Consider the following 22,148-nt stretch of genomic DNA (forward strand, 5'->3'; position numbering starts at 1 on the left):
TGCGAGTCCAGCTGCTGCTGCTCCTCTCCCCTCCCTCCTTCCCCCACTTTCCAAGCCAGAGGCCTGGGAAGGGCCAGGCCAGCGACACACTGCTCCTCCTCCCTGCTCTCATGGCTTTGCTTTGTGGTACTGCGGGTAGGAGGCTGGGGCCTCCTGAAAGATAGGTATCCCCCACATTGGAGGCCAGAGGACTGTCTGGAGCAGACTGGGCCAGGCCAGTCCCTTATTCCGTTTTCTGCTGCCCATGCATGGGTTGGGAGGTCGAGGGTGCTGCTGATTGGAAAAGGGTTGCACTTCTTGGCTGAGTGTAAAGCCCTCCAGCTCTGCCTGAGAGGCTGGAGGGCTCCGGGGAGCCTGCACCCCTGCCCTAATGGGCAGAGGGTACACAGTGCTTGGGGGCCTGCCATCCCTCAGGTCCCTTCCCCAACCTGAGCCAGGGATGGGGTGTGCTGCGGGGCAAAGGGGACGCTTTTCAGCGTCTCTTCCCTCCCACTGCTGCCAGGCTCCCTCTGCTTCGGCAGGCTCTGGAGGTGGGCCTCCTCTCAGTCCCCCTTTACAACCGCATTCTAGCCCCTGCTTGGGGAACAGAAGGAGCTCAGGCCCTGCTTCTCATCTGAGGGTGATCCCAGCGCCAGAGCCCAGCCCTCACTTTGAGGAAGCTCCACAAGAACCACCTCTAGCCCAGAGACCAGGGCTGTTAGAAAGGTCCTGTATCTAGAATGGGTACAGGAGATGCCCAGGGCCTCACTGTGGGTGGGAGGGGCGTGGTCAGCCAGCCTGTGCCTCCTGGGGTGCCATCTTCTAGCATGTGCCACCCTCTCTGGCCATGACTTTGTGGGGGACTGCTGCATGCAGAGTCTGTCCGCCTACAACCCTGCAGCTTAAGAGCCACCTGGGCAGATCGCTGGTGGCTGGGAGTGGCCGCGTCCAGAAGGCCCATCGGAGGACCCAGCCCAATGGCGTCCCACATGTGTGACCCCTGGTGTTTGGACAAGGCCCGGGGTAGGGAGCAGTGCTTCCTCCCCCCCGCCACCCCCCACGGCTGGGCTACTCCGCTGGCTGGCAGGAGTGGGAGAAGGATTGGGGGTCCAGAGAAGCCGCCAGACCCAGTCCGGAGCCCTGAGAAGCGATCTGCATGGCCCAGGGTCAGGGGGGTGGGGGGAGCAGGCCTCACCTCGGCTAACCTCCCTGCCGAACAAAAGGGCCTTTCTCCACACCCGCCTGGGAGGGTGTGCCTGCCCGATGGCTGCCGCCACTGCAGAGAGCGCTGTTGTTTTCTTCTTCTTCTTGACTTCTCTCCATTTCTCTCCCTCTCCTTGGTTCCTGATCTCTGACTTTAGTCTCCATTTTTAACTTTTTGAGAGGGGCGGCGGAAGGAAATCTTTCTCTTCAAGCGTTTATCAAGTGCAGGGGCAGGTCTATGCTGCCAAAAGGTGGGGGCGTCGTGGGAGTGTTGGGAACAGCCCTGGGGTCACGCGGCAGCAGACTCACCCACACCCAGGGCAGCCCCGCTGCCTGGGGGAGGCAGGTAGGGCCCGAGAGAGCCGCGGTGGCGTCGCGCAGGGTGGGCCCGAGCTCACTGGTTTACCCGCACAGCCATGCACCTGGCAGCTCCCCCCCGGCGCCCCCCCGCTCCTCGCTCGCCCATTCCCCGGCCCCCTTCCATCCGGCCCCCGCACCGCAAGCTGTTCCTAATCAATGAGAACGGGAAGCTCGGCCCTCACATCACATCACGGGATGTGCTTGGCAGCGGCAACGGCAGCAACGGGAGTCGCCGCCTCGGGCAGCACAGCCCGGGGTTCGAGCGCCTGGGTATGGCCGGGGCCTCCTCCTACCTACTTAGGCCCCGTGCGCGAGCAGAGGGAACCCCGGCCCCTGGAGCCCCCCGCGGGCCGCGCGCAGGTTGGCCGCCCCCGCCCCGGGCCCCGCGGCTGCCGGCGGAGGGCAGCTAGTGTTAACTAGCTGCGCCACCTAGCTACGGCGTCCGGGAGTGCAGCGCGCCGGTCCGTGCGGGCGCGGCCTCTGAGCCCTGCTGCCCCCGTGGCTTGGCTTGGGGGAAAAGCCCCTTTTGGCCCTTCAGGGCGTTGTCACTGGGGTATTTAGCACCTGCCAACCTGGAGGGTCGGTATCGTTTGGTCTCTTCAGCAGCTTAGACGGTCCCAGCCCCGAGTCTGGGTAGCTGCCTCCTACTAGGTGGCCCGCCATGGTACTGTGTGCTGGTCCAAGCTTCTGGAAGACGACCCTCAGCTGCTATTCAGGATCCCAGCAAAGCTGAAATATAGGGTCCCGGAAGCCAGCCTCCTTGCCCCATCTATGCCTTCCTTATGTGTGCTTGGTGCTTTAGAGCATATAAAACTACCCTCTGCTCTTCTCTAGAAATTCCTGCCCACAGCTCACTTACGCTGTCTGAGTGAGGCTCAGGGAGGGAGAGGAGGCCTGGGAGACACACTGGGTGCCTGAAAACAGCAGGTCTAGGATTGGGATCCCAGGCTCCTTCTGACACGCAGAGCCATCTCATGCCCTCAGGAGGCCACCTGCCTACACGGTTACTCAACCCAGCCTGGGCTTTCCATGCTATAAGTTGGAGATTCGATGTCAGAGGCCCAAATTCTTCAGGTCTTGTCTGGGTAGCTCTGGACAGTGGCTGCCATAAGGTCTTTGTGGGTGGGGGAGGGCAGGGAGCAGAGCAAGCTTGCAAGAGTGCTCCCCTTCCCTGCCCTCCACACGGAGACTCTGCGTCCTTTCCTGGTCAGTCCAGCCGTCAGGTGTGGGGCTCCATGTGACCAGTCCTGCAGCGCGGGCCCAGCTGGGCTTTGCAGGAGAATTAGTGGTACTGAGGTTTCCACATCAATTCCTTGGGTGTTGAATGTTGAGGATGGACCTGCAGGAAAAACGTTCTCTTCTTTAGAAGGGAAGGTGCTAGCCACGTGGTGCTTCTGTCCCCTGGGTGGTCAGAAGTTGGAAGAAGGATCTAGAAGGGTCTATTTAGAGTTTCATTATTCTTTCCAATTTAACTTCCAAGTGTAGTGGATACACAAGTGTGGTGGATACACTAGTGAACAAAATGCTGGCAGGCCTTGACCCCAGGGGACTGATGCTTTGGTGGGGTGCTCCCAGCTGGGAACCCCTGGTCTGGGAGGCCTGGTGGCCAAGTCCTTGGGGCTCTTTTTTTTTTTTTTTAAGATTTTTATTTATTTATTTGACAGAGAGAGACACAGCAAGAGAGGGAACACAAGCAGGGGGAGTGGGAGAGAAGTCAGCTTCCCGCCAAGGAGGGAGCCCTATGCGGGGCTCGATCCCAGGATCCCGGGATCATGAACTGAGCCCACGGCAGACGCTTAACGACTGAGCCACTCAGGCGCCCCCCTTGGGGCTCTTGGGCCTTCCAGAACCAGAGTCTCCCCGTCCCCCAGCCCTGGTCCAGCCAGAGGCTCCCAGTGTAGATGGGATTTAAAGGAAAGGCTGCTTGGTTGGCTTCCAACCTCCAGGCAGAAGTTCTCCACTTAGACCTTTGATTATGGCTTGTGTTTGTGTTTGCTGCTCTTCCATGAGCCAAAGTACGTGTCTCCCCAGAAGGCCTCCCTGGTAGAGGAGGCTCCTTTAGAGGGACCAGCCTGGGTGTCAGGTGCTGCCCCTTAGGGAGCTGAGGAAACCAGAGCACCTGAGGATGGGAGCCAGGTGGCCTTGGCCTGCTCTGGCCTAGGTGGGTTCTCTTTCCCCAGACCCTTTGGGTTCTCCTAAGGAAAGGGTCAGTGGGAGACAGGACAGGGGTAGGACTCTGCTCATGGCCAGAAAGAGAGAGGTAACCTGGAACGCAAGGAGCCCAGGGAGCCGTGATGTTCTCCCATCCCCACCATCTTCTGGCCAGTCTGACCCTCTCCCTGTTAGCAAGGAGGCTCCTTGTGTAGGAGCCTTCCCCCGCCCAGGGCTGGGAGTGACTCTACTCTCTGAGGGGACTCACCTCTCCCACCTTCTTAAAAGGCTTTTTTTTTTTTTTTAAGATTTTATTTATTTGTTTGACAGACAGAGATCACAAGTAGCAGAGAGCCAGGCAGAGAGAGAGAGAGGGGAAGCAGGCTCCCCGCTGAGCAGAGAGCCCGATGTGGGGCTGAATCCCAGGACCCTGAGATCATGACCTGAGCCGAAGGCAGAGGCTTAACCTACTGAGCCACCCAGGCGCCCCATCCTCTCCCACCTTCTTTTCCTGGTCAGTTGTTCCTTTTCTGCCTCCTCTTCTCATCCTTTGACCCCCATCTCCCTTCCCTGGAACATTGCAAAGGTGTGTGGGTAGAGGCTCCTTGGCTTGGGGCCACTGTAGACCCTCACCCCGCTGAGTCCCCCATCAGGTGCTGGCAGCCGGCTGAGTGTTCTTAGGAATGTTTTCTCCCCTTGTGTTCCTTTTGTTTGTTTGTTAAGCAGTCACTTTCTCCTTTGTCTTCCTTTCTTTCTCCACTTTCTTCCCTTTCTTCCTCCCTCTTGGAACCTTCTACTTCTCTTCTCTCTTTTGCACTCTCTTGCTTTGAACCACTTCACTCTGGTTCTGATGTTCTATCTTGGTCCCTCCCTCTCTCTTGGTTTTAATTTTGTCTTTTTGTCATTCTCTTGCTCTGGGGTTCACAGATTCCTTCCCTCCTTTTCCCAAACTCCCGCTTGTTCCAGGCATGTCCCTCAGGTGGCCTCCAGAACTTCTGCACCAACCCCCCACCTTTTCATCCCTGGTTGTCGTTAGTGCCTGGAGGACTCTGTACCTTTTACAAGTAATTAGACCAAGGGCAAGTGTATTTAGGGGATGGGGGGAGGGTGAGGCCTGACCCTGGGAGGTGGGGACACTATTAATAGTCCTAAGAGCAGCTGGAGGTGGGGGTAGTTGTCTGGCCAGGCCTGGCTTGGGCAGCTCAAAGGGTCAGAAAGGGCAGTGCTGGAAACAGAAAGCAGGTAGGGGTTGGGGAGCAGCTCTGCATTCTCCACTGTCAGCTTCTATCAGGTGCAGGAGGGGACAGAAGCTTTAGGGGTGCGGGCACTTTTATGGACCCAACTATTACATGACTCCCGGCCCCAGGCGCTCTTGGAAACGGTGGCTGCAGCTGCTGGCTAGCTGTGGTACCAGCTGGCACTCCCAGGAGAGGCGGCTGGCCACCCCGTGGGGCAGCACCCACGCTTCTGGTGTCCTCGGCTCTCTGTATCCTTAGCACTGGACTAGGAGAGGCAGGGCCCAGCGCCCTCAGAGTCCAGGGGCAAAAGCTTTTCTCCCCCTTCCCTGTTGGCCTACCCATCCCCTGGCCTTCCCTTTCACTGCCTCTCCCCGACCATTTCCAGTGTGGTGACCATCCTGAGACCACTGACTGACTTCGGAGAGGGACACACCTGTAGAAGGCATCCTGCTCTTTTATGTCCAGAGAAACCTCTCTGACCCTCTTTGGAGATGGTTATGGGCCAGGCCAGGCCCTGAGGGAGCCCATCAGCTTCCTGGCTGCATTCTCTGGGGCGAGACACCAAAAACCAGTAATCTAAGGCATTCTTAATGTGTCATAATGTGCCCCTGTGGTGGGGGAGCTGAAGGTTAGCCGTATTCCTTCCCTGAGGCAGCCTTTGAGCTGAGCGAGAGAAGGAGGAGTTTCAGCTAATGCTGGTCCACGTGGAAGGACGAAGGACGGGTGACACTGACGACTCGGCCCCTGGCTGAGCACCTTACACCTGTTTTCCCATGTAGTCCTCGCCCAAGAGCCCTAGATGGCAGGTGGCACCTGCATTTTACAGAGGAGGAAACAGCTCAGAACTTGACCAAGGTCAGTGGGCTGGTAGGTTCTGGAGTCTGGATGTGAACCAAGGGAAACCTCTTTCCGCCACTGCTGGCTGTCCACCTCCATCCCCCACTGCCTTTGGTGTGCCCCCTTCACCCTCTCTGTGCTGGGGTGAGGCCCACCCTTGGAGTGGACATGGGATCTAGACCAAGGACATCTCCCTGGGTAGGCCAAGGGCAGGCCTGGGGTGGGGAGCTCCTGCCTCCCTCCAGCTCTCCGCAGGTCCCTCCTTTTGCTTCCTTCAGTAGCAGCCACTTCACTTCCACTCCCTGTCTGCTGGGAGTTCTGCTCTGACAGGGCTTCCTCTCCCTGGGGACCTCTGGAACCCCCCCCCCCCCCAGATGTAAGGTGTCCCGGGTCTGCTTGTTCACAGAGAGCCTGTGGATCACTGACAGAGGGGCTGGGGGTCAGTGCTGGGTCTCCTGCAAAGGGGCAGACCCAGGAGGAGCCTGAATGTCAATTCACATCTCCCAGGGCTTCACTGCAGGGAATTAACTGCTTAACTGCTGGCCCGGGCTTGGAGAGGCCCCTAACAGGCTGACTGGGCTTTTTTCCCTCCATCCACCCGTTGGGTGTTGGGCTCCGCACCACGGTGCAACCATCATTCTCTCCGCCATTTTGGCCACTGTCTGTCGTATCATGGGGATGAACAACTGGGCCCCTGGCTCCCCCGGGGTTCAGTGACCAGACCCCATCTCTCGTTCTTCCTGGGCTGGAGGTAGTGCCGAGGAAAGTTCTCCCGTCAGGTGCAGGGTAGAGAACGCTGAGCAGCTCACACCGCGGGAGCACCCTGGGGGCACTAGGGTTATGTGCCTGGGTCTGGCCTTTGGGGCCCCTTCTGCTGGTCTCCTGGGCGCCAGAGGAGCCCACTGACTTGCCTTCTCCCTTTCTGCGGTCGCACTGCTGGGCAGGGAGCCCTGCGGCAGACAGATCTGGCCCTGGCTCCCAGAGGACCACAGGCGGTGCTGGTGGAGGCAATGTGGGTTGAGGTGGGAGAGGTAGTGCCGCCAGGGCCAGGGACTGAGAGTGGAAGGTCCCACCCACGTGTTCCCTGTGACCTGTGCTGTTGGCCTTGCCTTACCCTCCTTCCATGGCCTTCTTGAGCGCAGGCACCACAGACAGCCAGAGCAGGTCTAGATCGTGCAGGGGTGACTGAGTCTCTTCCCTGGCCCTCAGCCTTCCTCCCCTGCACAGGTGACTCAAGGCACAGGCTCAAGCCCCTTCAGATCTGTGAGTGGAGGGGAAACGAGGAAAGGGGAGATGGAAGGTAATGGGGGAGTGACACACGTGCCCATCTTGTCCCTGGTTGCACCCTTGCCCATATGTTCAGGGCTGTGCTTCCTGGTCATGCTCCTGTGTCCCACCCTGTGGGGTTCTAGGTAACCTCAGGATGGCTCCAGGTCTGTGTGTACACACACAAACTGGTTGGCTCATGGGGGTGGTCTGCAGAGTGGAAAAAGGGAAGGAAAGATCCTAGAAGCTCCTTACGCCTGGCCTAGTGGAGGCCCAGCCCCTCCTCTCTTCGCCCTCTGGCTGCCCTGCACTCTCTAGGACTTCCTCAGTCCCTGAGTCGCCTGTTTGCAGAGATGGGGAGAACCCCTCTGTGACCCGTCTCCCTAGCCCCCAATCCGTCCACCGCTCCCCTCCTCAGGGTGTTTCAGATTCTCAGACTTAGATTTCAAGAGGCACAATAGTTACATTCTCCAGCTCTGATTGCTGCGGGCCAGGCCTCTGGCTCCCCTTGAGATTGGGTTTCCAGTGCCCTGGATGCTCCGGAATCACAGAAGGGGGGCGGGGCGGGACAGGTGGGGGAGGGGAGTGCCACCCTGGGGAGGGCCAGGATCGGCTCCTGAATTGCATCAGTCCTTCAGAAGACAGCATCCCTGGAGCGGAGCACACGGCTGCCTTCTCGAATCTCAGCCCCTGGGAGAGCCTGGGGAAGGGCAAGCAAACTGCGAACTCTGGGGGCTGCCCGCTCCAACCCAGAGGTCAGTGGAGCGGCAGAGCTAGAGGCGGGCTCCTCTGCGGCCCAGTGCTAAGCACCCAGCATGCTGTGCACAGTGGGCCCGCAGCTCCCCGTGCCTCCTCTCATCCTACCCCGGCGGGCCGGCAGGAAATTGCTGGTGGCATGTGCACGTGCGTGAGAGTTTGTGCTTGCCTGAGTGTGTGCACGTGTGGGTGTGGTTGAGCTGGGTCTTTCCCTCCTCTTGGCCACCTGAGTGCTCACTCTGTCAGTGATGTGCGTGGAGGCAGCCGGCCAGCAAGTTCCATGTGGCCCCTTTCACAGAGGGAGCTCGTTTCGGGTGGGAGCCGAGGCAGAGCGTTCCTGGCGGCAAGCAGGAATTCCTCCTTCACCTAACGGGAGCTGTAAATATCTGCCCGTCTGTCTGTGACTGGAAACACACGTACACATATATAACATGCCGTTAGTCGGGGTTCGTGTGCAACACTGGGCCCCTGCTGGCTGCTGCAGCTTCCCCTCCAGGGCTCCCACGAAGGGGCAGAGCCCTTCTGGGGACACGCGCGCGCACACACACTCACACACACACACACACACACACACACAGAAACAGGCAAGGTTGGGAGAGGAAAGAAAGTTGGAGAAAGGGAACGTGAAGGAGAAGGAAGGACAGAGAGAGGAGTGTGGAGCCGAGAGAAAAATGAGACCAGAAGTGGGATTCCAGAGGAACAGGTGAAGAGCTCCGAAAAGCAAGGAGGGGGCCTTCGAGGGCAGAGAAGGCAGAGCTGGTGCTCAGAGAAAGGCAGTCCTGGGTGGGGGGGGCCTTGTGGCTGTTCCAGGGCTGTGGAGGGACCTAAGGAAGGGGGGCCCACCTGCCAGCTGTTGGCTGAGCTTGACCTGGGTCTGGGTACCGCAGAAGGCCACAGGCCATCGATGCGAGGGGGCTGACTGAGGACACGTGTGCAGATGAACAGAGAGTAGCCCCAGACCCAGGAGCCATGCTGAGACAGAGTCCAGATCCATTACCTGCCCCCTGCGTAGTCCCCGCTTCCGGAAGCCTCCACAGTGGCCAGGGCCCTCGGGCACTTTGGGCAGGTGGCCTCTGCCTTTGAGGTGTGGATCCCATGAGTAGCGCAGGTCCCACGCAGAGGGCAGTCAGCTGAGCATGCTTCCGTGGGTGGAGAATAAGCTGTGGGCTCTGAGATTCTCTCCAACCCCAAACCTGGCCTGGGCTCAGGGACCCTGATGCCGGTCTGCACAGGGCATCAAGCCCAGGCATAGGACACAGGCCTGGACTGTTTTCAGGAGGCTATATTCGATGGGCCTCATGCGAGGAAGCTTAAAACCAGAGATGATGCCCTCTGGTCCTCTGGGCCAGGATAGAGGGAAAGGTTGAGTTGTGTCCGGGCCACAGCGGTGCCCCTGGCGGCTGCTTCCCATCTCCAGTCGCTAGGGCGTGAAGGCACCAGGGGTCTCTGATGAGAGGTGCAGGCAGGGGGCTTAGGGCTGCTTTGCTGACCTTAGGGTGGCCCCAAACCGGGGGTGTGTACTTAGGGGCCCCACCGCTCTGGCAGCCAGGCAGAGGCTCCTAGGGGATGTGGCCCTGGAAGGCTGGGGAATCAGAGTGACAGCCTCGGGGGCGTGGACCGGGGGAGGGTTTGGGGGGAGGATAAAAGATGGAGCTGGGCACCTGTCTGCCTTGTGCTAGCCAACACTGTCCCTGCCCCTCCACTGGCCCACAGGCCACCAGCTGGCCCATTATCCCTGGCGAGAAAGCAGACACTGGAGGGGGGCTCCCACGTGGCAGCAGCTCACTCATGCAAACCCGCCCGGCTGGGACTGCCAGGGGAGAGCCGCTCCGCTCTGGGTCCGAGGCAAGGGGAGAAGGGGGGCAGCGCAGAGAGGAGCGCCCGCTGTGCAGCAGTCAGGTCTCCTCCTGTGCTGTTGGCAGGGGGCAGTGCGTGGGGCCTGTGAACAGGAGATAAAGAGTTCAGGCAGAGGGTTTTTTTCTCACTAACCGTGGATTTGTATGTTTGTTCAGCTGGTGGCTCTGATAAGCCCCATTCTGCCAGATAAAAGCTGAGCAGCCATGAGGCGGGGCGTGGGGAGGGGTGTCATAAAGGGACCTTCCTCCTGTCTGTCCTGAGGCCTGGGGTTATCCCCTCCCCCGGGGAGCCCAACAGGGAAAGGAGTCAGGATGCTGGGGTGTCACGCTCCCTGGTGTGCTGGCCTGGGGTGCAGCTTCTGATCCCCAAGGGTTGTCCAGAGTAGGCCTGGAGCTGAGGCACCGCTCCTGGAAAAGCCCAAGAAAGCTAGCCTGCTGGCTCCCTGCTCTGGGGGCTGGGGGGGGGGTGGTCTTCTCACCCTCCCTAGGGGCCTGTCCACCAGGGCCCCCCGGCTCTTTGGCCCTGCTGCTGCTCTATGGGCTCCTGTCAGCACCCCCCACCCCCCCTGCCCCGTCGGGTGGACAAGGGTCTGCCCCATCACGTCCCTTACTGTCCTGTCTGGGCAGGGTTCGTAGTTGAGCCCCAGGCCTGGGGCTGGCCAGCAGGGGCTTCAGCTGCCTTTGAGCAGACCATAGTGTCCCCAGGGCTCCTGCTTTAACCCTCCCTTCCCCTCCTGCTGCATGCGGGCTGTGAGGGTGCAGGGGGTGCTGCTAGAGCAGGCCGATGGGCCCCTGGCCGGAGCTGCCCCTGCTGCAGGGCTGGCTGGGTCCAGATTTCCAGCGTTTCTGCCTTTTGTCCTGGAGCTGAGCTGAGCATGCCGGGGGCCGGCGGGGGTGGCATTGTGGGGACGCTGGCTGGGCCGCCAGCCGTAAGATGGCTGCCAAGGGCTAAGATGGCTGCCAGCAGCGCCTGGAGGCGCGTGGCAGCGGGCCTCGCCCGCGCTGGATCCTCGCTCCCGCTTGCTCCTTTACATCTAGCTAATAGTAATAACAGCAATAACGTTTCGGGACAGTGTCCTGGTTTAGAAGGATTTCCTGTCTATCGCGCTCTCCTGGAGCCCCATTTGTCTCTGCCGTAGTCGCTGGCCCACCTCCATCTCTTTGTCGGGTTCTCTCTCGCCTTGCTGTCCTTGGGCTGGATGTGCGCATGCGCGTAGCTTTCTGTCTCCACCTGGCCGCGTTCAGGGGGGCCCGGGACCACACCCTTGGGTGGACGCCTCTGGCTCCCCCAACTCCACGGACCCGGACCTGGAAGGCTAGTGGGGACTGAGTCGGTCCCAGGATGGGTGGGGTCAGTAGCAGGCGCCCCCCGGGCCGCAGGGGAGCGTGTGCCCCTCAGGGGGCTGCAGGCGCTGGGCTGGTGGGTCTGCCCCTCGGAAGCTTTGAGTGGCACACTCAAAGTGGCTCCTGGGAGATGAAGCAGGCTCGCGGCACCCCCAGTCTAGGGATGTTCTGGAATGGACCGCGCACACCCTCAGCCCCTCACCTGAGTCTTTCTGGGCTGGCAGGGGAGTTGAATCAGACCTAGAGAGCCAGAAAGAGGCCAGGAGGAGAGAAAGACAAAATTGATACCCACAAGACACTGTGGCACAGAGAGGGTGCCCTCCTGGGAGCCTGGGAGGAGGTCCTATAGATTCTCTCCAGAGTGGAGAGTGCCACGAGCAAAGACGTGGCCTGGGGTAGGATTCCCCATCCCTAAACACACCACAGGCGTGAGCACAAAGGGCGGTGTGGCAGGATGTGCCCCAAATTGGAGGGGGTGAGGGGCCCTCATTAACATTTTCCTTATAGACTTCTGTTTTCTCGATTTATCACGAGATTTTTTTTTGGTGGGGGGACTTAAAAAAACTGAACAAGGTAAAGAATGGGGCAAGTGGGGACTGAAACTGTCCTGTTGTAGGCAACCTGTCCTTTCCCACTGGTCACATTGAGGCAGGCGGACAAGAACTTGGCCTGAGCCAAGCCTGGGCCTTTGCTCCCAGGGGGACGCTGTTCTTCTTACCAGCCCCCCTCAGCCATCACTCTTCCCTTCCTCCCGAGTGGCCGAGCGACCACAGGCCACCTTGCTGCAGTCTCTTGGGCCTAGGCCTTGTTCTTCAGGAACTTCCTTGTTGGTCACCCCCCAAGTGTGAGCATCTTGGCTGTGAGGCCACTGAGGTGGGGGGACTCTCAGGCCGGCAGGCTGACCGTGGGGTGGTGGGTGAGGCCCAGGAGGCCGGGTCAGAGAGCTGGGCAGAGCCTTGGGCCGATACCAGGGTGCGGTGTTCTGATGGCACCCCCATGTTTTCCCCTTGAGCGGCCGATTCTTTACCAAATGCCTCGCCTTTCTCCTGCCCCCCAACCTGCCCTGGCCCCCCTCTGCCACCCTCTCGCCAGCTGTCGTGCCTGGGCAGGCATTCTGGAGGTCCCCATTGTGCCCCTGGCACACAAAGCTTTGAGGACCTGGGGGGCGGGGGTGGGGGGGCTTTCCCAAGCTCCGCAAAATATTCACACACACACTCCACCCTGCCCCAGCCCTCTGTGAGCTCCCGCCGCACAATGGGCCCTTGTCTCGGGGCTCCCTCTGAGCAGCTGTGGCACTGGGGCATGAGACAGCCCAGACAGGCTGGCACAGAGCGGGCGACAGCGTCAGGGCAGACCTCCCCCCTCGGGGTTGCCAGGCACTGCCTGTGCGCATAAAGGTGAGGTGTAGGAATGGCTGTAATTAATGAAGTGAGAGAAGGAAGGGGCTGCTCCCCTGGGAGCTGGAGCCGAGTGGAGGATGGGGGACCCTTGGGTTCATCCCAGCTGTGCAAAGAGGTGATCGCTGGCTTCTCTCATGGGTATCGTCCTCGCCCTGGTCCTCAGCCGCTGCTACTCTCTCCCGGGGCCGACTCTGCCGCCAGGCACATGGGGCAGTGTCCACAGCCCGTGCTGGCTGTCACACTGGGGCGCTACTGGGATCTGGTGTGTGGAGGCCCGGGTTGCGGCCAACCTCCCCGCAGTGCCCAGGACACCCTGCCACCGAGAAGGAGCTGGCTCCGGTGTCCATAGGACTTCCTTCCTTCTCTCTTCAGGTGTCCCTAAGCTGCTTCCCTCCGAGGAGAGGGTGCTGTGAAGGTGTTTACAGGGCTGGAGGGGCAGCTGCTTGGATGGTGTGGCGGGGGCACTTTGATCTTGACCCCTTCTCCCCTTTGTGTCTCCTGCAGAATCCGGACAATCAGATAGTTCAAACCAGCAAGGAGATGCGGACATCAAACCACTGCCCAACGGTCAGTGCCCCCCCCCCGACCCCGCTCCAGTGGGCCCATGTCTAGCCTCTGTGGCTTGCCCTGCCCCTATCTGCCCTCCTTCCCCCTGGCCAAACAGGCATCCCCTCTCCTCCATTTCTTCCCCTTTACTCAGCCAATCCTTAGCTGAACTTCAGCTGATGCCCCAAGGGCGGGAGCTCACCTGAAGCCTACTCACCCTTCTGTGTAGACATGAGGGCCCCTGAGGGCCAGCCTGGGTCTGGAATGCAAGGCTTGGAGGGGAGGGAGTCAAAGTATGAGTGTGGAGAGCTTCAGGGAAACGGGCAGGCAGCCCCCCACCCAGCCTTGCCTGACTCACTCACTTGTCCTTTCCCCTCTTCAGGGCACTTAAGTTTCCAGGACTGTTTTGTGACTTCCGGGGTCTGGAATGTGACAGAGCTGGTGAGAGTATCACAGAGTAAGTGAGTTCTTTCTTCCAGCCAGGGCCAAGCTCAGCAGACTGGGGGTGTAAGGAGGTGGGACGCGGGCCCCGTGTGGCCCCCCACTGGAGGGGTCTTGGCCGAGGGGCAGACAGGGTTTCCTGGGATGCTCTGCCCGTTGGTACTGGGCCGGGTGGAGCGGAGGCACCTGGAGAGCCCAGTCTGTAGTCCCCACTGCTTCGGAGGAGAAAAATCACCACCAAGGGCTCTTGCGCAAAGACGCCCCAGCCAGGAGGAGGCTTCTGGGGAGTTGCTTAGGATGATAAAACAAGGGTCCATTGGGCCTTCCACACCTCAAACCTTATCACCTTCTTGCCTTTTCCCAGCTCCTGTTGCGACAGCATCAGGGCCCAACTTCTCACTGGCAGACCTGGAGAGTCCCAGCTACTACAACATAAACCAGGTGACCCTGGGGCGGCGGTCCATCACCTCCCCTCCTTCCACCAGGTGAGCCCAGCACCCTGCCCCTCCCTCCTCAGCCCCAGGCCATCTCAGGTGCTGCCGCCAGCAACACCTCCAAGGCCTGGGAGCCTTAGAAGGTCACCCCTTGTTGAGGGCGTGGGCTCCAGAGCTCCACGGCCCGCCACGCTACCGACCTCTACCAACCTCCTGAGCTTCCTGCTTCGTGCTGTCGCTGGCCATTTGGTGCCTAAACAGGGCACGGGAGGGCACTCCCAGTGGGGATCTGAGAAGGCCTCTCTCTTGGGGAAATGACATTCGAGCCCAGACAGGCCTGGGATGGAGGCTCCAAGTAGAGCAGCCCCCATCCCAGCCAAGGGTGGACAGCCAGGTGGGACCCCCCCCCCAAAGAGGGCTCTAGAAAATGTTTAAACTTAAAACTCACCGAGGGGTTTGAAGCAGGAGATGCGGGGGATATGGGTTCCAGAAAGTGCCCCTTGCAACAGCATGTGTGGGCAGTTAGAGGTTGGAGCGGAGGGGGCCTCAGCTGGGTGGGGGAGAGGCGTGAGGGGGAGGACGGAGCTAAGAGGTGTTGGGGGTGGATACATTCAGCCTTTGTCAGGGCTAGTTGTTCAGGGCAGGAAGGGATCCTGTGCTTTAAAAAAAAAAAAAAAACTTGGACTTCCGGTTCATTGTGAGGTTTTTGGCATTCACTTTAATTTGTTAGAATATTATGCCGTAATACTATGGTAGCTTCGTAGTAGTACTGTCTTCATATAAAATAACCTAACATCTTGATGTCTGAATTTTGTAGCGCCCCTTTGGGATTTTTGTGCCTGGCAAGTGCCTTTCAACTCGCCCTGGCCCTGCGGGTTGATGGGAAATAGAAGGCGGGGCCAGGGAAGCAAGGGAGGAGGCTTTTGCCCCCTCTTTGACCTGAGCAGCTCAGTGGATGAGGGTGTCATGGACTGAGAAGGGGCTTAAGGAGGAGGAGCAGGTGGGCTGGGCCCCGAGGGACTCCCAGGACCGGTCTGGTCTCGGGGTGGGCACGAAGTGAGTGCCAGGGAACCTCGGCTCAAGTAGCTGTAGCTCAGTCTTCCCTTGGCCTACCTGATCCCTCTCCTCTTCTCCAGCACCACCAAGCGCCCCAAGTCCATCGATGACAGTGAGATGGAGAGCCCTGTCGATGATGTCTTCTATCCTGGTACAGGCCGCTCCCCAGCAGCCGGCAGCAGCCAGTCCAGTGGCTGGCCCAACGATGTGGACGCAGGTATGGGCGTTGCAGGGCCGGCGCAGCGCAGGGCAGCGGGAGCCTCTTCTTCCTGCTCAGCTTATGGGGCAAGCCTCCCTCCGGTTCCCCTGCTGTGGTGGCGCTACCTGTCTTCTTGCCTCCTGACCTTCCAGAGGAGGGCAGACCAGTCCGAAGGAGGGGGTGGAGGCGAGGAGCTGGGCTGTCCCTACATGGGCAGCAGGGCCATGGGTGTGATGGAAGGAGAGCAGAGGCCCCAGGCCCCGAGCTCTCGTGACGTCCTTCTCTTGCCGTTTCTCTAGAGAGGTCACCCAGCTCTGTGGTCCCCTGGTGTGAAGCAGTTTCTCAGTCTGGGCACCATGGACATGTGGGGCCACATCATTTTCTGAGGTGGGGCCGTCCTGTGCACTGGAGGGCGCTGAGCACCAGCCCTGGCCTCCGGCCACGTGCCAGCAGCAAGTCCCCACCCCTCCCCAAAGTATAATGATCAAAAACGTCCCCGGATGTTGCTGAATTTCCTCTGGCGTGGGGGAGAGGCAAATAGAACTACTCTTTTGAAGGCCCTGGAATCACAGAGAGGAGCAGAGTCTAGGAAAGGATGACCAAATCATTGTCCAATCAAGCGGGAAAGCTAGGGAAGGGCAAAAGTTCTAAGGGAAGCTGGGTCAGTCCTCCCAGTACTCTCCAGCTGCCCCTTTCTCCGTGAACCCACACACCTTCACTTCCAGTCTTGACCGGAGGCCTGAGCAGACCCAGAGAACCCGGATGGGAAGGAGGGAGAGTGCGCGTGTGTGCTCCTGCTTGTGTGTGTGCATGCCCGATACACGCATGAAGAGGCTGGCCGTGGGCTACTCCGGCCGGGCACACGGCTAGTACAACCTGCGTGTGTCCCCGAGGTGTGAGTCGCGGCACTGGGGAGCGCAGCCCCGTGTGCAGGGCTTGTACACAGGGCTTGTACGCTCTGGTCGGGCCTGGAGACGGGAGCTCTGCTCTGGAAGCAGGAAGAGGAAGGCCTGACTTGCTGTCGCTTTGCCTGGTGTTTTCCAGATGTGCATCTACAGAGATGGGCCAAGCAAATGGGCCAGGCAGGGGCTCGGGAAAAGCAGGGCGGGGGGGGGGGGGGGGGGGGGGGGGGGGGCTTCTGCTTTGCTGTGGTCCAAGGGACCCGCTCTCAGCTCCCTGGGACGAGCAGAGGAGAGCTCATCTCCAGACTTTGGGCCGAGGGAGTGGACCAAGAGCAAAGCTCACCTTTGTGCAACAGCTCTCCGGGCAGTCTCTGGGTGCCTCTCACAGGGCTTTGTGTGGCAAGCAGGGAGCTGGGTCGACACAGCCCAGATACCTCTCTGGGAGAGAGAGATGGGGTTGAAAAGGCCTTGAAGACTCCACAGCCAGGGCCTCAGTTAAGTGACTGTCTCTGGAGGACTCAAGTGCCTTGAGAGCTGCATCTGTAGCTGCCTCCTGGGGCTCAGCTTCCCCGTCCCTCTGCCCTGACTGGTGCCCAAGGAGCTGTCCCCCTCTGGCTCCCACTCTTTTTTCTCAGCCGTCTGCTCCGGTGCCTGCCATTTCTGCTCCTTCCAGCTGTCCTGCCACGCAGGCCCCCAACATCCTCCTGCAGCATCCCCAGCTCCCTTGCTTTCCCCTCTTTTCCTCCACCCCCCACCCCCGCGGTGTTGTTTCCCCGTGCTGCGACAAATCGCCAATTAAGCAGCCCAGCTGCAGGACAGGGAACAGCTGGGGAGGCGCTGTGCGGCCACGGGGACAGCTGTGCACAGCTGGTGGGAGTGCTCCCCACCCCCTCACCGTGCCAGCTATCAGGTGGCACACAGCTGCTGCCAGATAACACCTCTGCTGGCGGCTGGGAGTTCGCCCTTCCCCCACCTCTTCCCTCCGCGGTTAAGACTGCAGTCCCCCCGACTCCCACTCAGACAGAGTCTGTGCCTGAAAGACAGCAGCTCCGCACATCCGCTCCACTCCATCTGAGCCCTCCAGCCTCAGCCTAGGACAGGGGACAAGCTCCCCTGGAGGACCTGGCCCAGGGCCCCTGCTGTGTCAGAGCCTCCATGGGACATCATGCTCTCGGGGTGCAGAGATGACTCTGTTGGCAGCATCAGGATCCTTCAGACAGAGCTGCAAGGCGGGGGGGACTCTGTGCCCCTGTCCCAGTGAATGCCACCCCATCTCTGGCACCAGGAGGAGAGCAAAGCCCCGAAATGACCCATCCCGCAGCTGCCCAGCCTCTGGATCCCCTGGCAGGGGGTTCCTTTCCTGTCCCTCTCTGCCCTCAGTGCCCAGCCAGGTCCTCTGGTCCCTTCAGGTCCTCCTGCTCTCTCGTCGGGGCTGTGTCACCCTTGCAGTCCCTCCCAAGGGCTGTGGCTTCTTCCTACCAGAGCCTCCCCCAGTCCAGGGCCCCACAGAGCAGACCCCAGCCCATTGCTCTTCTGGGTCACCCCTCACTCTGAAGCTGGCTCCCTGGGGCTCCTCCTGCACACCTTCCCCGCTCCCTGTCCCCGCATCCCACCTTTTCATCCTGTGCCCTACAAGCTCATTATCTGCTCATCAGGGAGCAAGACGGGCCCTCTTGCTCGTCTCCTATCCTGCGCACCCAAGGGTCTCGTTTTGCTCTCCAGTCAGAGCACCTGTAGCTGGCCAGGCGGCACACCAGAGCCAGAATGTGGCAAAGGAGGCAGGAAGGGGGTGTGTGGGGGAAGGGATAGCCGGGAGGGGGCAGAGGAGAGAGGAGCTGGCTGCTGGCTTCCCACCTTCCCTTGCTCTCACCCCGGCCCAGCTAAACCTGCCCTGTGTTGCTGATTCCTCCCCCCAGGCCCGGCTTCTCTAAAGAAGTCAGGAAAGCTGGACTTCTGCAGTGCCCTCTCCTCTCAGGGCAGCTCCCCGCGCATGGCTTTCACTCACCACCCGCTGCCTGTGCTTGCTGGAGTCAGACCAGGTGAGAAATGGGGGGCCTGGCGGGGGGCAGTGGGGGAGGCGGTGGAGCGCTTAGGGGCAGCTGGCCAGGTGAAGGAGCTGGGGTGACAGCCCGAGTGACAGCCCCAAGCTCTCTGAGTAGGCGGCAGTCCAGCGGAGGGTGGGCACGGGAGTGGGCCCTCCCTCTGCGGCAGCCCCTCCTCACCTCGTTCCCAAGCAGCCTCCCACTGGCTTCTCACTCCCCATGTGCACGTCTGTGCATGGGTGCATGTGTGTGTGCTTGCGCGCACGCCTGTGTGTGCTGTGCAGCATGGGCCTGTCTCAAGGCCCTCCCCGACCTGCCTTCAGTGACAGAGGCCTCAGATCCACTCCTGCCCCCTCTCCTTGCCTCCTGCCAGTGGTGGGCGGGAAAGCACAAGGCTTCTCCTTCTGTCCTCCTTTCACCTCTTCCCTCCTAGCTCCTCGCTGAGCCTGGGGTCTGATTTCCCAGCACCGGGGTTGGTCCCTGTGGGGCACAGACTGACAAGAGCACTCAAGGGAGCCCAGGCTCCCTTCTCAGGCCTTCCCTGCCCTTTGCCAAAAGTGAAGGGCTAGGCCCAGGGGCTGGTAGCACCTGGGTTCTTCTCCAGGGAGAGGAGCAAGCCCACCGCCTTGGTGGGCTCTCTTGCTTTGGTCTCGGGAGCGGGTGCTTGGTGGGGGCAGGGTGGGGGGTACATCTCAGCGTTCCTGAGAGGACAGCATCCGGCAGGAAGTTGTAGGAGCTGAGTCCTCAGCCTCCCCATTCCCTCATTTGCTTTTTCCCTCCCCTGGTACCCTTCTGGCAGAAAGAGGCCTGGACTTTTTCTCTGCCTGCCTGCTGTCTTGTGGGCTTGTCTGTAGGACACAGAGAAGAGTGAGGTTTACCCTCCCGGCTTCCTCCTCGGGGCCTCCTGGCTGAGAGCCCAGAGGCAGCCTGCGCTGGGGCAGGGTGTGGTGGCTACAAGGTGGGGGCGGGGACCCCAGGCCCTCTCTGCACAGGCAGCAGGAGGGCAGCAGGCCCAGCTCTGCTCAGCTTTTATGAACTCCAGAGAGAAGCCAAGTTTCCTCAGCCCCCTAATGAAACTGAGAGCAAGAGCGAGCTGATTGGAAACAGACTGGAGGGGGAGGACTCGGCCCAGGGAAGAGCTGGGGCCGGCGCCGGGGTGCGAGCTGTGTGTGGGGAGGATGCGTGTGCAAGGACCGCGGGGCTGAACGCACGGGAACGTGGCCTGGGCGGCAGCGGCCAGAGCCACGGTCCTGTGCGTGCAGGAGCGGGTGTATGTGTTTCAAGGGCTCGTCCTGCACAGGAAAGGGGCCGGGGCCCTGTCTCCAGCCAGAGCCTGGGACCCCTTGGTCCCTTCTGTCCCTCCCCCAGACTCACCCCTAGGCCCTGGACCAGGGTGAAGCCGGTGAGGCCCTCCCCACGACAGACTCCCAGGAGGCCCCAAAACCCTAGTCATCAAGATAAATAATATTTAATGTAATAATTGAAACGGTTGCAAACATGCGAGGAATAGCTATCAGCATTTTAAACAAAAGATGGGGCTGGCCTTGCACTTGCCCAGCCTTGCCGTAATCAGACTTGATTACAAAGACCAGCAGCTGGCTGACCAGCCCTGGTTTGCCAATTTGACTTTTTATTTTAAAAAAGTAGTAAAAAAAAAAAATTTTATTTACTTAGTTTGGCGGGAAGGGGCCAAGGGAGAGAGACAATCTCCAGCTGACTCCCTGCTGAGTGCAGCGCCAGGCGTGGGGCTCAGGGTCACAACCCTGAGATCACGACCCTGAGGTCATGACCTGAGCCGAAATCAAGAGTCTGATGCTTCACTGACTGAGCCATCCGGGTGCTCCCCTGGTCCCGCTTGTGAAAGTACTGTGTTAAGACATTGCTTACCTCAATTGTCGATTATTGATTGTCGAATTATCTGGTGCTGCCTTAACTTTCTCACCAGAGGCCGGTGCCTCACTCTCCTCACCGTGGTCCTGGCCTTGATCTTAACCCCATTCTCCCTTTTCCTCTGGCTCCTCAGGGCTCTGTCTGACCAGCATCCCCCCCCCAACCAACCCCATCTTCCATTGCGCCCCCTTCTGCCTCCTAAGCCCTGACGCCCTCTTCTTCCTGCCCACATGCGTGCAGGGAGCCCCCGGGCCACGGCGTCGGCACTGCACTTCCCCTCCACGTCCATCATCCAGCAGTCGAGCCCGTATTTCACGCACCCGACGATCCGCTACCACCACCACCACGGGCAGGACTCGCTGAAGGAGTTTGTGCAGTTCGTGTGCTCGGACGGCTCGGGCCAGGCCACCGGACAGGTGAGTCCACAGGCCCCCGGAGCCCTGCCACAGCTCATCTCTGCATCTGTCCGTCTGTCTCGGGGCTCACAGGGAGAGGGTCCAAAAGCCAGGAGCCCTCCTAGGGCTGGGGCAGCAGAGGGCCGGTAGTGCCAAACACCTCCATCTTCTGGATCTGGGGGTAGGGGTCCATGTGTAATGTCAGGGCCTGTCTGTCACCGTCCAGAGTTGGGGACGAGGGCAGTGGCCGGGCCCGCCTTGCTCTTGCTTGGGCTCCTTGCCCTCCCCTCAGTCTCTGTTCCCCCGTAAGGGTGTGTCCGTGATCTATCCAACCCAGCCTGGGCCCTGACCTCGTAGCACCCCTCTTAAAACCTCAGGGCTATAAGGAGTGTGTAGGTGCTAGACCGAGAGTTCCTCGCCTTGGCACTATTGACATCTGGGCTGTCCATTCTCTGTTCTGCGGGGCCGTCCTGGGCACTGTGCGGTAATAGGCAGCATCCGCGGCCCACCCACTCAATGGCAGCTGCACCATCACTCCCAGTCCTGATCACCAAGGATACTTCCAGAGTTCAGTGTGCCCTGGGGGCATCACCATTCCCTGGTGAGAAGCCCTGGGTAGAGCAAAGGCCCTCCCTCTTTCCCCTCGAGCTGTCATGGAGTCTCCCGTTGGCAGAACTCTTAGCAAGAGGTTCCCAGGTCTGTTTTTGTTCTGGAGGGAAGCCCTTCTGCTCCTCAGCCTAGGAGAGATGCTGGTTGCCCATGGAGTTCTGCTGCCCCACTGCCCTTCTCTGTCAGCAAGCCCTAGGGCCCAGGCCCTGATGAGCAGAAACATAGGCCACTCAGCAAAGGGCTTATCCCAGACAGTGGTGGGCCAGAGGTGACCCTTCAGTGGGACAGTGCTCCTCTCTTAGTCCCTGGGAGAGCACTCGGGTTGGGACAGGGCGGTCTCTAGGCCTCTGGGAAGGTTCTAGAGTCCCAGCAGCACATGGCGCTGTGAGAAGGTCCAGTCCCTCTTTCCGCAGCTGGTCCAGCCTGGAAACCCGTTGTGAGAAGTCGGGGGGAGGTCGCTCAAAGGTCCGTGGTGGGGAGAGGCGTTCGGAACCCCGTGCCAGAGGTGGCCCAGGGAGAGCTGTGGGCGGCCCTTGGCCACACAGCCCAGTGCTGCCTCAGGGCGGCCTGTACAGAATGGGCATTTGCTAAGTGCTGGTGCATTGATTTGGGGCAGGGTTATGGCTCAGCCTCCTCGCTCTTGCTGTCCAGAGCGGAAGCCGGTCCTCTTCCCTCTCTCCTGTTCTCCCTCCTTCTACTTTCCTTGTCTCCTTTTCCCTGTGAGGTTCTCTCTCGCTGGCTCTGTAGCCCCTTAGCTCTCTCAGAGCCTTGCCCACCTCTCTGGACAAGCTCTGTCCACTTTTAGGGGCATGGAGGGGGAAGTGGCCATGACCCTTGACAGCTACTACGGTTCCTTCAGAGATGACAGCAGAGTCTATGGGAGCTACAAGCCCATGTCCCAGCGCCCAAGGGCCCTGGGGTCTGGAATATGGATCAGAGAGTCCGGGAACCCCACCTTGCCTGCCTTCTCACCCACAGAGGCAGCTGGGGTTTGGAACCAAAATGAGACTGACCTGAGGGGCCAGTTTAGCCCAAAGAGCCAAAGCGAACGCACAGGATCTTCGGGAGTATGGGTCAGTCTGTCCTTAAGCCTCCTGATGATGGCTGGGTCCTGAGCCTCTCCCTTGACTTGAGCGTTCAAGATTAAGGGCTTGTCTGGTCCAGAAGGCAGATGCTTGCTCCGAGTAGACCGTGGATAAAATACTACAGGCAGGAGGGCGAGCAGGCAGTCTGGTTAAACAGAA

At 60.2% G+C, this 22,148-nt stretch overlaps 1 protein-coding gene across 8 annotated transcripts in view; it reads left to right on the plus strand.

The window, feature by feature from the left end:
- The window catches only part of NFIX (nuclear factor I X), a 93,635-nt gene that overhangs the window by 61,081 nt on the left and 10,406 nt on the right, over nt 1–22,148 (plus strand). For 6 of the 8 annotated variants that reach the window (XM_032884166.1, XM_032884167.1, XM_032884161.1 and 3 more), the window contains 6 exons: nt 12,895–12,957; nt 13,319–13,393; nt 13,742–13,862; nt 14,948–15,084; nt 17,885–18,007; nt 20,141–20,316. In XM_032884166.1, coding sequence (XP_032740057.1) covers nt 12,895–12,957; nt 13,319–13,393; nt 13,742–13,862; nt 14,948–15,084; nt 17,885–18,007; nt 20,141–20,316 — 695 coding nt within the window. The remainder of the gene's footprint in view (nt 1–12,894; nt 12,958–13,318; nt 13,394–13,741; nt 13,863–14,947; nt 15,085–17,884; nt 18,008–20,140; nt 20,317–22,148) is intronic. The other 2 variants (XM_032884162.1, XM_032884165.1) reach the window with 1 other exon arrangement.

The sequence above is a fragment of the Lontra canadensis genome, unplaced genomic scaffold (assembly GCF_010015895.1).
Source record: "Lontra canadensis isolate GAN:19392208 unplaced genomic scaffold, GSC_riverotter_1.0 scaffold88, whole genome shotgun sequence".
NCBI classification, from domain to species: Eukaryota; Metazoa; Chordata; class Mammalia; order Carnivora; family Mustelidae; genus Lontra; species Lontra canadensis.